General features: G+C 43.7%; 1 protein-coding gene across 1 annotated transcript in view; it reads right to left on the bottom strand.

Moving 5' to 3' along the window:
* LOC129705330 (transcription factor Maf-like) overlaps positions 1-17,948 on the bottom strand; it is a 354,539-nt gene that overhangs the window by 2,571 nt on the left and 334,020 nt on the right. Inside the window, exon 2 of the mRNA XM_055648851.1 lies at positions 15,778-15,861. Within this exon, the coding sequence (XP_055504826.1) occupies positions 15,778-15,861 (84 nt within the window). The remainder of the gene's footprint in view (positions 1-15,777; positions 15,862-17,948) is intronic.

Genomic DNA, 17,948 nt, shown 5'->3' with positions numbered 1-17,948 from the left:
GTGTGGTACAAAATGGTCTTTTTGTGAGTAATGATAAAGGTGGCAGCGCCTATGCTCATTGGGGTTTTTGAAGAATGAGAGCAAAACAGAAAGTACTGGAGTATTACACCTGTACTAGGTGGTAGAGGTTGTGAGTTTGGAGCAGTGTTTGGTCAGATTATATGAGAGTTAAAAAGATGCAGGAACAATGAATTTGAGGTAGATTTCCAGAGCTTGCTTAAAACAAAGTAGTCCACAGTGGGGTATTGAAAATGGTAGGTCTCTATATGGACTGAATTGTAGGAGTACTGACATCTCTCTCAGGAGTAAGTTAAGGCAAACATTTGAGAGACAAGTTGGAAATGTTTTTAAATGTTGCTACTGCAAGGGAAAGAGTCCATTAGCTCTCTTGCACTAGGATGGAAAGATTTTTGTGTGAATCAAGGCCCAAACCCTTAGAACATTGAACTGTACAGCACAGGAATGGGCCCCTCGGTCCACAATGTTTGTGTTAAACACAATGCCATGTTAAACTGATCTCATCTGCCTATAAATAATACATATCCTTCTATTCCCTCTCACAGCCTACTAAACGCCACTATCGTATCTGCCTCCACCACCACCCCTGGCAATACATTCCAGGCCCCCACCACACTCGGTGTAAAAGACTTACCCCGCATATCTCCATTAAACTTTCCCTCTCTCACCTTATAGTTATGCCCTCTAGCGCTGGACATTTACAGCCTGGGAAAAAGGTTCTGACTGTGTACCTTATGTATACCTCTCATAATTATATAGAATTCTATCAAGTCTCCCCGCAACCTCCGACATTCCAGACAAAACGACTTGGATGAGCTGCAGTATATTGGAGGCTAGGAATGGGAAAAGTGAAGTCTCCGTGTGACAAATGCATAGAGTTACCCTTCAGATGGTCTGTGGGGGAGCTCATGGAGAAAGTGGGAGGACCATTTGAAAATAAAGATGGTTAGTTAGTTAGTTTAGTTTAATGTCACGTGTACCAAAGTACAGTGAAAAGCTTTTTGTTGTGTGCCAACCGGTCATCGGAAAGACTATACATGATTACAATCGAGCCATCCACAGTGTACAGATAAATGAGGGAATTTTAGGTTCAAGATATGGTGACCGTGGATGATGTTATGTAAAAAAGCTTTAATGTTTCAACAGTTATCCACATTCAAAGGGGCTTTGTAATAAAGCACAAATCATGTCTTATACCACTATGGCCCGAAGGTTTGTCTATTTGTGTGCTGTATTGCTCCATGACTAGATGAGGTACTAATACTAGGTCTAATATTGAAGTAATATGGAACAACATGTAATCAAAATGAGTATTACCACTAGCTTGAGAATTAAACAAGTTCAATTATTGTCAAAGGATTGTGATGAGACCCCTTTTAAATGATAAACTATTGATTTTATTATGATTTTGTGTTCCATTGTAACATATAACCATATAACAATTACAGCACGGAAACAGGCTATCTCGGCCCTACAAGTCCGTGCCGAACAATTATTTTCCCTTAGTCCCACCTGCCTGCACTCATACCATAACCCTCCATTCCCTTCTCATCCATATGTCTATCCAATTTATTTTTAAATCATACCAACGAACCTGCCTCCACCACTTCCACTGGAAGCTTATTCCACACCGCTACCACTCTCTGAGTAAAGAAGTTCCCCCTCATGTTACCCGTAAACTTCTGTCCCTTAATTCTGAAGTCATGTCCTCTTGTTTGAATCTTCCCTATTCTCAAAGGGAAAAGCTTGTCCACATCAACTCTGTCTATCCCTCTCATCATTTTAAAGACCTCTAAGACCCCCCTTAACCTTCTGCGCTCCAGAGAATAAAGACCTAACTTATTCAACCGTAACTTATTTCTCCGTAACTTAGTCAACATGTGCTTACAATGGATGATGTCAGGGAGAAATGGATAAATTAATAGAAGTGGACATGGTCATTGAATGCACTGCCTCAGCATTATTTTAATTGTGGTCATTGGTCTTAGAGCTTGGTGCAGCTGGTAGAGCTCACAGCAGCAGAGACCCAAATTCGATCCTGACCTTGGCTAGAGTCTGTGTGGAGTTTGCACGTTCTCCCTGTGCCCGTGTGGGTTTCCTCCGGGTGCTTCGGTTTCTTCCCACATCCCAAAAACGTGTGGGTTTTTAGGTTGGAAGAAAGAAAGAATGGATCGACTGGGCTAAATATTCACTGGAATTTAGAAGGATGAGAGGGCATCTTATAGAAACACATACAATTCTTAAGGGATTGAACAGGCTAGATGCAGGAAAAATGTTCCCGATGTTGGGGGAGTCCAGAACCAGGGGTCATAGTTTAAGAATAAGGGGTAGGCCATTTAGGACTGAGATGAGGAAAAACTTTTTCACCCAGAGAGTTGTGAATCTGTGGAATTCTCTACCACAGAAGGCAGAGGCCAATTCACTGGATGTTTTCAAGAGAGAGTTAGATGATTTTGGATGATCAGTCATGATCATATTGAATGGTGGTGCTGGCCTACTGCACCTATTTTCTATGTTTCTATGTTTTCTATGTTAATTGTCCTCTGTAAATTGCCCATAATGTGTAAGAAATGGATGTATAAGTTGGAGGACATAGAGCTCGTGTGAATGGTTGATCGATGGCCTGCATAGATCCAGTGGGTTGAAGGGCCTATTTCCACGCTGTATCTCCAAACAAACAAATTTAGGGTAGATTCCCCAAGATCTCATTGTAGTTGATTTAGACCATTCGTAATGTGGTGCTGGCTCGAAGGGCCGAATGGCCTCCTCCTGCACCTATTTTCTATGTAATATAGAAAAGGCATATATCCCACAGGAGAACCATTGGAAAAAAATAATATTAGAATTAACTTTATGACAAAAATATTTAAGAATTATATTTATGAATCATGGCAAATCTATCGCAAGGTAATTGTGATTAGACTATTTGTTCTTTCTCATCTACCAGCCCAAGCCTTTTTTATCTTACAACTGTTTGTTTGTTAAAGTTGATGAAGGCATCTGCAACAGATTAAATGTCAGATGTGAACAAATCCTGCTATATCTCTGGAGCTATTAGGAAGGTTTCAGCTGCCATTGCAACATCTCTTTACTGAAGATAAATAAAATGTCAGAGCTGAGATGAGGGAGATTTACCCACACCTCGCACGGCTGGAGAAAATAGCTCTTAACTTAGTCAGCAGGCGTTCCTTGCCATTATTTGCAATGGCTGTGTCAATTGAACAGTCTGTGTAAAGATTCCTGTTGAATGGATCGACTGGGCTTATATTCACTGGAATTTATTAGGTTGAAAGGGGATCTTATAGAAACATATACAATTCTTAAGGGATTGGACAGGCTAGATGCAAGAAAAATGTTCCACATGTTGGGGATGGGGTCCAGAACCAGGGGTCACAGTTGAAGAATAAGGGGTAGGCCATTTAGGACTGAGATAAGGAAAAACTTTTTCTCCCAGAGAGTTGTGAATCTGTGGAATTCTCTGCCACAGAAGGCAGTGGAGGTCAATTCACTGGATGATTTCAAGAGGGAGTTAGATAGAGACCTTTGGGCTAACGGAATCAAGGGAAATGGGGAGAAAGCAGGAATGGGGTACTGATTTAGGATCATCAGCCATGATCATATTGAATGGCGGTGCTGGCTCGAAGGGCCGAATGGCCTACTTCTGCACCTATTTTCTATGTTTCTAACCCTTTGAATGCCGATGTGTGAGGAGAAGGTAATGGTTGAAACCAGGTTAAACCAGGCAGGCGTAGAAACAAGGCACTGCAGATGTATATGAAAAAGGACACAAAATGCCAGAGTAACTCAACGGGTCAGGCATCATTTCTAGAGAACATGGTTGGCGACGTTTCAGGTCAGAACGCTTCTTCCTACAATAAAGGACACAAAATGCAGGAGTAACTCAGCGGGTCAGGCAGCATCTCTGGAGAACACGGATAGGTAATGTTTCGGATCGGATCCTTCTTCCTACTATAAAGGACACTAGTGCTGGAGTAACTCAGCCGGTCAGGCAGTATCTCTTGGAAAAACTGATACGTGAGGTTTTGGGCGAGGATCCTTCTTCCTACAATAAAGGAGACAAACTACTGGATTTCTGTCACACCCTCTCTTATTGCTCCCCTTTGTGATTTTGACTGAAGGGTCCCAACCCGAAACATCACCTATCCATGTTGAAAAGACGATCCTATGAGCAGTGCAAGTAAAATCATGGGAAATAGATTGGGCGAATGCACAAAGTCTTTTATTCATGGTAGGGAAATCAAGAACCAGAGAATATTGGTTTACAGTGAGTGGGACAAGAATTAATAGGAACCTGAGGGGCAACTTTTTCAATCAGAGGCTGGTGGGTATATGGAGCAATCTGCCTGACGAGGTTGTTGAGGCCGGTACAGTAGCAACCTGTAAAAGACACTTGGACAGATATGTGGATAGGTAAGGTTTAGAGTGATGACCAATTGTTGGCAAATGGGGAATCTTGGCTGGCATGTACGAGGTCCTTATGCCCCTGTCCCACTAAGGAAACCTGAACGGAAACCTCTGGAGACTTTGCGCCCCACCCAAGGGTTCCGTGCAGTTCCTGGAGGTTTTTGTCAGTCTCCCTACCTGCTTCCACTACCTGCAACCTCCGGCAACCACCTGCAACCTCCGGGAACTGCACGGAAACCTTGGGTGGGGCGCAAAGTCTCCAGAGGTTTCCGTTCAGGTTTCTGAAGTGGGACAGGGGCATAACGCTCTGTTTCCTTGCTGTTTGACTCTATATGTACATAAATGGCTTCGTAATTTTGAGCAAACATTCGTGTTTGAAACCACAATAATTTTCTCAACTTATAGATGGACAGGACAAAGGGCCTGTAGATGACAGGCCTGGCACAGGGTAATCTGATGATGGCAGCTGCCTCTGTTGGTGGGTACAGGGTGGCACAGTGGCAGTACTGCTCCCTTACAGCGCCAGAGACTCAAGGTCGATCTTGACAACGGGTGCTGTCTGCATGGAGTTTTATATTCTTCCTGTGACCATGTGGGTTTTCTCCGAGTGCTCCGGTTTCCTCCCACATTCCAAGTGCATACAGGCTTGTAGGTTAATTGGCTTCAGTAAAATTGTAAATTGTCCCTAGTGTGTAGGATAGTGTTAGTGTGCGAGGTGATCGGTCGTCAGTGTGGACTCGGTGGGCTGAAGGGCCTGTTTCCGTGCTGTGTCTCTAAAGTCTGAAGCTGGCTAATGGAAGGATCCTAACAAGGGTTTGCAGACATCGTCAATGTTCTACAATGGCACAGACCCAGACATCCCCCAGATCTCTGCCACAGAGCCTTTAGACTTTAGATGTGGCCACTTATCTTTCTCAATCTGTCAATGTGAATGGACGGAAAATGGTCAACTAAACAGCAGTGAAATTGAAACCCGAGTCAAGATGTTGGGGTGGCAAGCAAATGTAATTACATTGAATTACAGAATAAAAACAGGCCATTCGGCCCACATCAGCAGTGCCAACGTCTATCTTGCACTTGTGGCTGCTCCCTTGCTATCTCATCCTGTCCTACCATTCCCATCTCCCAATGTTTCTCCACAGAGCACTTCTGAAGCTTCCCTGTAAATGTACCTGTGCGGCTTGCTCCATCTGCACATACATTAAACAGAAATAAACCCGAAAGCAAGAGATGATGTGACTTTACATTCTAGCAGCTGTGATTTTGCCTAATCCCTGCAGTCACCTCATTTGGATCGTCAAGTTAGAAATGTAAAAATGTGGCATGCAACTTCAACCTGACATTCATTGTGAAGAATGATTTTTAAAATCTAGCCGAAAGCCTGTGTTAGCTACAAGCTGGAGACAGGGAAATGTGTTCACTTCGAGCAGAGCAGTTATAAACCTGTCGGGATGTTATGGATGCCCCAGTGATAGAGAATCTTGCCACTATTTGCTGAATATTGAAGGAAGGTAGCTAATGGTGTGCAACATATAAACCTGTTGTGGCTATCATCCATCTGTCTGTGTGGAAGTGAATAGCGGCAGACTCTGATAAAATGAATTTTTAGCAGGTTTAAATCTGGTGAATGCCTCTTTAGAAGCTATTGTCGACCATTAACTGTGGTCAGGCGAAAAACATTTCAGCAAAAAAAAACACACACAAAGAAGACAATGCATACAATAAGCCTGTTATCCAGCTAATGGAAGTTAACCCTTCGAAGAGATTACTTGTTAATTCCAGGCCTGTGCTGAGTTGACAGGTTGTGACCGGAAAAGCAAATCTGGGTGTTACCCCTTGCGTCAGTGCCTTGGAGCCCAGAGAGACGATGGTTTGTTGCTAGATAGCCAGAATTTCCACGTGATTAGCTTCAGCGGTCTAAATGGCGTGATGTTATCCCATGCTTGGATTGCATGCATTTTCCAGCAGTGGAAAGTCAAAGAATTGGAGAGAGATACAGCATAGAACCTGGCCCTTCGGCCCATCGATTCCACGCTGACCATCAACCACGCACATTCAGAGATTCTGTCTGACCCGCTGAGCTACTTCAGCACTCTGCGTTCTATACAAGATTCCAGCATTTGCAATCTCTTGTATCTCCATTTCACTGTGCCACTGTGATCAATATTTTCCTGAGATGCTGCCTGACCTACTGACTTACTCCAGCACTTTGTGTTCTACATAAGATTCCAGCATCCGCTGTTCCTCTGTAAACATTAATACCAGTCATACAGAATCCCATTTTTTATTCTCATCAGCTCCATCCAGTATCTATCACTGACGTACCCAAAGGGGCAATTTACAATGTAGAAACAAGGAACTGCAGATTTACAAAAAAAAACCACAAAGTGCTGCAGTAACTCAGTGCGTCAGGCAGCATCTCTGATGACATCACCCATCCTTTTTTTCCAGAGGTGCTGCCTGATCTGCTGAGTTACTCCGGCATTTTGTGCCTATCTTCAGTATAAACCAGCATCCTTTCTATACATCTCTGATGAATATGGATAGGTGACATTTTGGGCCAGGACCCTTCTTCAGAATGATTGTAGAGGGTGGGGGCGAAAGAAAGATGGAAGAGAGAAGGGGCAGGACAAAGTGTGGCAAGTAATAGGTTGTTGATGCAGGTGAGGAAGGGTTTTTGATGGGCTGATGGTTGGGCAAAGGCCAGAGATGAAAATACAGAAGATGTGAAACAAAAGGATTTAAGAATGCAAATTGTGAAGCTAGAGGAAGGAATGTAGGTGGAAGGGAAAGGGGTAGAGGAGAAACAGGTGCAAGTCTAGATGGGGCACAGAAGGCAGAGCCGGGGGGGGGGTATATGAAGGGAGATGGACACAGTTATGTAGTTACCTAAAATTGGAGAAGTCAATGTTCACACCGTTGGGGTGTTAGCTACTCAAGAGGAATCTGAAGTGTTGTTTGCAAGGTGACAATAGGCAACCTACAACGGCCAATTCACCTGCCAACCTGCAAGTCTTTGGAAACCAGAGCATCCAGAGGAAAGTCATTGGTCACAGGAACAATGATCAAAATCCACACTGATGGGATCGAACCCGGGTCTTTGATGCTGTGAGGCAATCCACCAGCATAATCAAGGAAGAGTCGAACCCCGGCCCCTGTATCCTTCTATACGCCTGATTAAATGTCCCTTAGATCCTCTTAGACAGAGTGATTGTACCTGACTTCACCACCTCCTCTGGCAGCAGTCTCTATCATCCACTCTTTGTGTAAAATGCTTACCTTTCAGATCCCCTTTAAAATCTCTTCCTCTCACCTGAAACCTATTCCCTCGTGATTTTGACCAAGAAGTGAACAGAGCGGTTGGTGAAGATTTAAGCACTAGACCTGCAGAAGTGCAACATATTTTGTTATGGGAAATAGGAGAAACTCAAACCAAGTTGGTAGAGCGGTGAACTCACAGCGCCAGAGACCCATGTTCGTTCTTGCAACGCACGAACAGAAACTGCTCAGCATAGGAACAAGCCTTTCAGCCCACAGTGTCTGTGCCAGACCTGATGCCAAGAAAAAAACTGCCCAATTTGCCTGCACATGACCCATATCGCTATCTGTGTGGAGTTTGCACGTACCAAAGACGTGCAGGTTTGTAAGTTAATTGGCCTCTGTAAATTGCCCCAAGTGTGTTGGGAGTGGATGTGAAAGTGGAATTACATAGAACTAGTGATAATGGGTTGATCGACGGTCAGAGTAGACTCGGTGGGCAGTTTACAGATCCATGCTGGATCTGTAAACTGTACAAAATCACGACTTTAGGAATAGACCAGGTAAATGCACAGTCTCTTTCCCAGAGTAGGGGAATGGAGAACCAGAAGACATGGGTTCAAGGTGAGGGAAAGATTTAATAGGAATCTGAGGGGTAACATTTTTATTACACAAGGGGTGGTAGGTGTATGGAATGAGCTGCTAGAAGAGGTAGTTGAGGCAGGTGCTCTCGCAACATTTAAGAACCATTCAAACAGTTACATGGATAGAACAGGTGTCGAGAAATATGGGCCGAATGCAGGCAGGTGAGACTAGTGTAGATGGAACATATTGGCCCATGTGGGCAAGTTAGACTGGAGTGCCTGTTTCCACACTGTAAGACTCTATGACTCTACTAACAAAAATATCAACATTACTTTCTGTTTGCAAATCAAGTTAACTGGAAGTTTGAATTAATTGAATGTTACAAATGAACCACATTCAAGAAAGCTGTGTCAGCACTTGAGGTTATAGGGGAAATCTATGAGGATGTTGGCAGGACTAGGGAATTGAAAATAAGGAAGCTGAGGGGAAAAGATAATTGAATGATATAAAGTCATGAGAGGCCTGGATAAATTGGAATGAAAAATGCCAGTAACTATTGGCAAGAGAGACGCAAGATAGTTGGCAAAAGGATTTGTAAGGGAGGGGCTGAGGAAATTTTGTTTCAGCCAGAGAATAACGGAGGTTCAATCTCATTGCATGAAAGGGTGTGTTAGATGCCTTTTCATGTGCCTTAATTTACAATGCAGCACAATGGCACAATGCTGGAGTTGCTGCCTTACAGCAACACGGGTTCAATCCTGACTATGGGTGCTGTTTGTACGGAGTTTGTGTGGTCTCCCCGTGACCACGTGGGTTTTCTTGGGTTGCTCCGGTTTTCTCCCACATTCAAAAAGACCTGCAGGTTTGTAGATTAATTGGCTACTGTAAATTAACCCGAATGAGTAGGGCAGAAGTGTACTGGTAATCGCTGGTTGGAGTAGAATCTGTGGGCCTGCGTTCTCGCTGTATCTATAAACTAAGCTGAAGTAAACTGGAAATTAGGAATAAATAGGATACTATCTTGTTGGCCAACATACACTCAGTGGGCCAAATATATTTTATCTGTACAGCAAATTTAAGCAATTCCAGGCAAGGTGCATGGATTGATTAATAGAAGCCTTCTGAATCTTAGAATAGAATTCCACCTTTATGTTCACTCAATCAGCATTTAGCCTTTTGACAAAATGCCAATAAACTGAAAGCCTTTGCTAACAGTTCAAAGCAAAAGGACACTGATTGGAGAGTGTGAGAATCTATCGCATTATACAGAATAACACCATCCACAGGAGACCATGGTAAAATAATTATGTTGCAATTCTTAAGCAGAATTATAATGAAATAAAAACAACAATGTGCTATAATTCTGTTTATCCCACTTTACTCTAAATACACCACAATGTTCCAATGTCGGTGAGAGATTAGGAATAAGATTAATGGTCAGTAAAAGTGGCGTGGGTTGCAAACCCATTTAAGAGTTTAATTTTTAACAATGTCATTCATCAAGTTCAGTTGTAAGTTTAAACCTAGATGAGTGCCTTCACATTATAGAGATATAGATGGTAATTGAGAAAACAAGTCAAAGGATAACAAGAGATAATAGAGAAGGGAAATTTAATGCTTAAATTATGATTAAAACTGAACAATGCAACTCATTTGCAGCCATTGCAATGTTTCCCTTTGTCCATTGACTGACCATAGAACACAGAACATAGAAAAATACGGCAGGGGAACAGGCCCTTCAGCGCACAGTGTCTGTGCTGGACTTGATGCCAAGATAAACCAATCTAATCTGCCTGCACAGGGGTGTCGGGAGTTATGGGGAGAAGGCAGGAGAATGGAGTTAGGAGGGAGAGATAGATCAGCCATGATTGAATGGCATAGTAGACTTGATGGGCCGAATGGCCTAATTCTGGTCCTATTACTTCTGACCTTATGCACATGATCTGTACCCCTCTCCCTCCCCCTGCTCTGCATATCCATGTGCCGATCAAATAGCATTTTAAATGGCACTATCGTATCTGTTTCCACCTCCACCCCTGGCAGTGCGTTCCAGGTGTGAAAATAACACTTGCCACACACATCTCCTTTCAAATTGTCTCTTCTCACTTTAAAGCTATGACCTTTGACATCCAGGGGAAAAAAGGGTTCAATCTGTCCACCCTATGTATGCCTCTCATCATTTTATATACTTCTACCAGGTCTCCCCTCATGCTTCTGCGTTCTAGAGAAAACAATTTGAGTTTCTCCTTGTCACTAATACTGGGACGAGTTCATTCTCTCCTTGCTAGGACTGGAAATATACAATGAAGAGCAGTGCAGAAATATCCACAGTCACAGTCCGTGATACTCAAAGATGCTGAGCTGTATTTTCTGTGTTTTCTCAGGCAAAGACTAATCAAACCATAGAATGTAATGGTACTGATAAGGATCATTCAATCTATCAACGTTGCTTTAGTATTTTTCCTATATTTTATCAACTCACTTTAATCCCACTCTTTTACTCATTCCCCATACGTGCGCATTAATGCTTCCTTTTCAAAAAACTATCTAAATCACTTTTAAAAGATTTTATGGGTACTCTTTCAAAGACAGCGAATGGCAGGGATTTATATATTCTAACCAAGATGAATATAAATAGCTTTATTCAAACCTCCTCATTAATTTCTATCTTAAGTTAGCATGGGCTACCAATTTCATTATAGTGAAAGGAAGGTAATCTGATGAAAGGTCATTGACCTGAAACATTAAGGGAGGCCTAATGGCAAGGTAGCACTTGTTTGCCATTGTTCCAGTGACCTGGGTTCAATCCTAACCTCCGCTGCTGTTTGTAGAGTTTGCACATTCATTGAAACCTATGGATATGAAAAGCCTAGATAGAGCGGGCATGAAAAGGATCTTTCCAGTAATGGGAGAGTCAAGAACCACAGGGCACACTCAGAATAAAAAGACGTACCTTTAGAATGGAGATGAAGAATTTCTTTAGCCAGAGGGTGGTGAATCTGTGGAATTCATTGCCACAGACGGCTGTGGAGGCCAAGACATTGGGCATTTTTATAGCAGAGATTGATGAGTTCTCGATGCGGAACAACGTCAAAGGTTACAAGGTGAAGGCGGTAGAATGGGGTTGTGGGATAAATAGATCATCCATGATCGAATGACGCAGAAGATGAAGGGCTGAATGGCCTAATTTTGCTCCTATGTCTTATGGTCATTCTCCCTGTGCCCATTAGGTTTCTCAGAGGTGCTCCATTTTTCTCCCATATTACCATAGTAAGTGAGTTGAGAGGTTGATTGGTGAGTGTAAGTTGTGGAGGTGACTGTGAAATCTGGGCGGGGGTGAACAGGGATGTGGGGTGAATGAAGAATTGGATCCAGTGTAAGGTTAGCCTAGACAAGGTTAGTCTAGACAAGGTTAGTCTAGACAAGGTTAGCCTAGACAAGGTTAGTCTAGACAAGGTTAGTCTAGACAAGGTTAGCCTAGACAAGGTTAGCCTAGACAAGGTTAGTCTAGACAAGGTTAGTCTAGACAAGGTTAGCCTAGACAAGCTTAGCCTAGACTTAGCCTAGACAAAGTTAGTCTAGACAAGGTTAGTCTAGACAAGGTTAGTCTAGACAAGGTTAGCCTAGACAAGGTTAGCCTAGACAAGGTTAGCCTAGACAAGGTTAGCCTAGACAAGGTTAGTCTAGACAAGGTTAGCCTAGACAAGGTTAGTCTAGACAAGGTTAGCCTAGACAAGGTTAGCCTAGACAAGGTTAGCCTAGACAATATCTGAATGGTCTGCTTGGACTTGATTCGTTGAAGAGCCTGTTTCTGTGCTGTATTTCCTTATGACTTTCTCTGCTTTAGTTTTAGTTTTGTTTATTATTGTAATGCCTACTGAGGTGCAGTGAAAACTTTCTTTGTTGTGTGCTATCCAGTCAGTGAAATGACGATACGTGATTACAATCAAGTCGTCCACAATGTACAGATACGGGATGAGGGAAATAATGTATAGAGCGGGATAAAGTCCAGTAAAGTCCGATTAAAGATAGCCCACAGGTCTCCAATGAGGTAGATGGTAGCTCAGGATCGCTCTCTAGTTGTTGATAGGATGGTCGACCTAAAGGTGGGAATTTTATTTCAACTTTCACAACTCCCCTCACTGTTCTCTCCAGGTTTGGTCTTTACATCAATGGTGCCTTGTCTCTATCGGTCACCTGTGTGCAGTGGGTAGGCTAGATTGATTGGAAATGTCCATGGGGGTCTATTGCTCTGATTCATTGCATTTTGTGGCACCGCTTTCCCACCTGGAAAAATTATTAACCATTTATAAAAGTGATGGTAAAGTGTAGGGCAATTACTATTAATTATATGCACATGGGGCAGTGAGATCTACTCACAAGGACAATGTGAAAAATTCATATTTTTAACCCATCCACCCTCTCTACTGATCACCCTCTGTGATCCCTGCTGCTCTCTGGCTCGACAACCATGTTCTGGCCCAGATACACCACCTATTACCTGCTCTTGGTCTCCCTTCTACATAGATACATAGAAAATAGGTGCAGGAGTAGGCCATTCGGCCCTTCGAGCCTGCACCGCCATTCGATATAATCATGGCTGATCATCCAACTCAGTATCCTGCACCTGCCTTCTCTCTATACCCCCTGATCCCTTTAGCCACAAGGGCCACATCTAACTCCCTCTTAAATATAGCCAATGAACTGGCCTCAACTACCTTCTGTGGCAGAGAATTCCAGAGATTCACCACTCTCTGTGTGAAAAATGTTTTTCTCATCTCGGTCCTAAAAGTTTCCCCCTTCTGGCCTTCTTCTCCCTCCACCCCCTCCAATTTTCCTCCATTTTGTATGTGGCCTCAGTCTAGCAATGGAGGAGGCCCAGGACAGAAAGGTCAGTGTTGGAAAGGGAAGGGGAGTTGAAATTGTTAGCAACCAGGAGATCCCACAGGCCTCCTCCCACAGGTAAGTGTTCAGCGAAATGGTCGCCCAGTCTACGTTTGGTCTCACCGATGTGCAGGAGCCACTGCAGAGATGCTGCCTGCCCTGCTTAGTTACTTCAATGCTTTATGTCCTTGTGTGTATTGACCAGCATCTGCAGTTCCTTGTTTCGACACTTCTAATTCCTTACAATCTTCTGACTCTTTAGAAGCACAGAACAGCCATGAAACAAATGGGATCGCCTAAAATGACTTCTAATTTGCCATGAACAGTGTTCCCGAATTTAGTTAAGCAGCACAATGTGCCGGACAAATATCCTAGAAGAATATTGGGATAAGAACCATTCAATCCTCCCATGCTTTTTTTCCCATCAGACCATTTCTTGATGACTGAGGTACCCTCTGCATGCTCTCTCAGGATAAGTCGAGCAAGAGGGCAATTTTAAATCCTAGCTAAGATCTCATATAGATTAGTTTAATGTATTCAAGGCTTACTGTCAACTGAAGTTGCAGAAGAAAGCACAGGGACCGCCCTAAGTTAAATCCTACCAGATAATGGCCGTTATGGGATTATTGCCATTAGAAGTAATTTCTGATGAAAAGATTCATGTGAAAAGTTAATTCTATCTGCTGTGTCCCAGAACCTGCCTGATTTGCTGGTTCTATTTTGTTTCGACTTTATTCAAAGAAAATTTGTAACCTCGGAGTTGAAAACAGCAGTCAGACAGAAGGCAGGTAGGAACTAGTCAATTCAAATTTGCTTTCGTGTTTTCCCGATATTTTACTTACTGCAATCTAACCCTCATTCATTCCTCACATGTTTGCAATAAAGATCCCTTTTCAAGCAGAGTTAATCAGATTAAGATGTCATAGAGGGTCCTAGAGCCTTACTGTGTGGAAAAAGGAACTTTGGCCCAACTCGCCCTCACCTACCAACATGTCCCATCTACATTACTCTCATCTCCCTGTGTTTGGCCCATATCCCTCTAAATCAATCCTATCCATGTAGTTGTCTCAATGTTTCTTAAACGTTGTGAGAGTACCTGCCTTACCGACCTCCTCTGGCACAGGGCCTGTACTCGTTGGAGTTTGGAAGGATAAGGGTGGACCTCATTGAAACATAACAAGTAGCAAAAGGCCTGGATAGAGTGGATGTGGAAAGTATGTTTCCACTAGTCAGAGAGTCTAGGACCAGAGGCCATAGCTTCAGAATAAAAGGACGTACTTTTAGAAAGGAGATGAGGGGGAATTTCTTTAGTCAGAGGCTGGTGAATCTGTGGAATTAATTGCCACAAAAGGTTGTGGAGGCCGCCAATGGATATTTTTAAAGGCAGAGATTGACATATTCTTGATTATGTCCGAGACCCGGAGGTAGCGGCGCTGGGAACGGCTGCGGCTCGCCTGCAGTCCGTTTGTCTTTTACTTTTTTGTGTTGTTTTTTTTCGTTTTGTCTAGTTATGTTTTTGGTTTTATAGGCTGTGTTTATGTGGGGAGGGGGGTGGGGGGTGAAACGGGGGCTGCTGTCACTCCCTTCGGGGGAATACGACCTTTTTGTCGTATCCCCCTTCTTTGCCTCCGTCTACGCTGAGGCCTAGCGGAGTCAGCGACCTCGGGACTCTGGGGGCAGCTGACAGGACTCGTCCTGGGCTCGCTCCCGGCCCAGCCCGGGATGGAACGGTGCTCCCGTGAGAGCGGCATGGTGAGGGGCTGGAGTGGCCGAGCCCGAGGGAGGAATAGCACTCCCGCTGGAGTGGCCCAGCCCGAGGGAGGAACGGCACTCCTGCTGGAGTGGCCCAGCCCGAGGGAGGAACGGCACTCCCGCTGGAGTGGCCCAGCCCGAGGGTGGAACGGTACTCACGTGAGGGCGATCCGGTCCGGGGGCTGGGGACGGTGCTCCGGTGGCTGGGACGATGTTCTGGCGGCGGTGTCCAGAGTCCTGGGTTCAGCCGCGGGCCGACGGCTGCGTGTGCTGGACTGGAGGTGCGGCGGCTTCGACCACCCCGGGCCGCAGTGTTTGAACCGGCCCGTTCGCGGGGTTTGGTGAGCTGCGGGACTGTTTGTACCATCGCCCGGTGGGGAATTGCCTCAGCGCAGAGGGAGAAGAGGGAAGAGACTGCAGCCCTAAGATTTTTGCCTCCACCACATTGAGGAGGTGTTTGGAGGACTCACTGTGGTGGATGTTAATTTGTGTTTATTGTTGTTTATTATTGTATCATTGTATGTATGACTGCAGGCACGAAATTTCGTTCAGACCATAAGGTCTGAATGACAATAAAGGAAATTCAATTCAATTCAATTCAATTATGGGTGTCAGGGGTTATGGGGAGAGGGCAGCTGAATGGGGTTGAGAGGGAATGATAGATCAGCCATGTGATTGAATGGCAGAGTAGACTTGATGGACCAAATGGCCTAATTCTGCTCCTATAACCTACGAACATTTTCTTAATTCAGAGTTTCAGATTTGTTTGTGTTTTTTTAGAGAATTCTTCGTCAGTAGGCTCGAACTGCCGATGAGAAAGTTTGCAGATGAAGTATTCTAAGTTTCAACCCTTACCTGTAGCTGAGCATTTGTTTAGCCTCTTTCAGGTTGTATTGTCCATTCTTTGCTGCTCCATTAACATCATTTGCTGTGTTGAGCCTGGAGAAAAACAGAAGATAACATTATATACTTCCAGCATTACCATAGTAATCAACATCATATCACTTTCGATGGGGTTACTGTCCTTTCATGCATAGTTAATGATTCAGAATTTAGCGTGCTGCTTTATTCAAAGTTTGACTTTCACAAATTGATTTTTTTCAACTTCTTGCCTCCTGCCATCACTGAAGGCTACAGACATCCTCAGAATGACACACTTCAAAACTCATATTCAAATAATTAATATGGGCTCAAAGACATTTAAAAACTATTTCTTCGTGATAAGGAACATCAGATTTTGGAAAGATGGAAACCATTTACAACCATCTATAGAGCTAATAAAATGAAGATAGACACAAAGCGCTGGAGTAACTCAACAGGTCAGGTTGCATCTCTGTGGAAAATTTATTTTTCTCATCCTTTTTTCTCCAGAAATGCTGCCTGACCCACTGAATAATTACTCAGGCACTATGTCTATTTTTGATATAACCCATCATCCACAGTTCCTTTCTACATACAAATAAAATGAATCCCCTTTCTCAATTCTCAGTATCTGTGAAGGGACGTGGACAAATTATCTTTCCGGTCAAACCCTTGACGTAGGTAGATCTGAAATGTTGGCATGTCCAGTTCCCTCCACAGATGCTGCCTGACCTGCTGAGTTCTTCCAGTTGATCCAGATTCTACAATGTTTATGAACCCACGGGTTCAACAGTCAGCAGCTAAAAAATAAGGCCACCAGTTGTAAAGTGTTGAAATTCGTGAATCGGATTACTTGATTAATTAAAAGGCCAGAAATGAGGACAAGAAAATTGAACTGTGTTTCTTAACCAGGGACCACATATTGAGCAGAGGGATATTAAGTATTTAGTTTAGTTTAGTTTAAAAATACAGCGTGGAAACAGGCCCTTCGGCCCACTGAGTCCACGGCGACCAATGATCACCCATACACTTGTTCTATGCTATCCCAATTTTGCATTCTACACACTAAGGGCAATTTACACAAGTCAATTGACTGGGAAATCTGTATGTCTTTGCTATGTGGGAGGAAACTGAAAGACCTGGTGAATATCCATGACAGTGTGCCATTGGGAGGGAGTTTGGTATCAATTTGAATATAGCTGAATTTCGGTTCAAGTGTGTGGGAGGGTACATTGAAGATTTCAACAGCAGATGGGCTCACCTATGATGAGAACAATTTATTGTGGCCAATTAATCTACCAACTCATATTCCCTTAAAATGCAGCACAGTGGTGCAGCAGTAGAGCTACTGCCTTAGAACCAGGGATCCGGGTTCGATCCTGGCGATGGGTGCTGTCTGTACAGAGTTTGTACGTTCTTCCCGTGACCGCGTGGGTTTTCACCAGGTGCTCCGATTTGCAGGTTCGTAGGTGAATTGGCATCAGTAAGAATTGTAAATTGTCCCTGTTATGTGGGATAGTGCTAGTGTACGGGGACCGCTGGTCGGTGCGTTCAATGTGCCGAACGACCTGTTTTTGCTCTGTATCTCTAAACTAAATGTGTGCGCAATCTAAAGCAATGAGAGAAAACCCCACGGGTGCATGGAGAACAGGGACATTCGATATATGTTGGAAAGAACTGCAGATGCTGGTTTAAATCGAAGGGCTGGAGTAACTCAGCGGGACAGGCAGCGTCTCTGGAGAGAAGTGTTGAGTGACTTTTCGGGTCCAGACCCTTCTTCAGATTTTCTATACACACTGTACCAGAGGTTGAGATTGAACTCAGATCTCTGGCACTGTATAGTACTGGCTCTACCAGCTGAAAAACTGTGCCACCAAGGAGATGCATTTAAACTGGGGTAGGCTAAGGGTAGATCTGCAGAAGACATTGGAGGTCTCTCTCCGAAGACATTGGAGGTATTGGTCTGGGAGTGGAAAGGAAGCCATGCCAGGTAATCTAGTTACTTCAACAGTAATATATGCGCAATCAGGTGAATGCAGCAGCAGATACCGCTGGTATTAAATGTTATGGTCATCATGACTCATTAACTGTGGTTACTCAGAAAACTACTCAAGCAGCTGGAAAATATTGAAAGGAGCTTTTATGAGTTCAAGAGTTAATCTTTG

This window comes from Leucoraja erinacea, chromosome 17 (genome assembly GCF_028641065.1).
Source record: "Leucoraja erinacea ecotype New England chromosome 17, Leri_hhj_1, whole genome shotgun sequence".
NCBI classification, from domain to species: Eukaryota; Metazoa; Chordata; class Chondrichthyes; order Rajiformes; family Rajidae; genus Leucoraja; species Leucoraja erinaceus.
The sequence above is the reverse complement of the archived record's forward strand: the minus strand, read 5'-3'. Positions and strand labels throughout refer to the sequence as shown.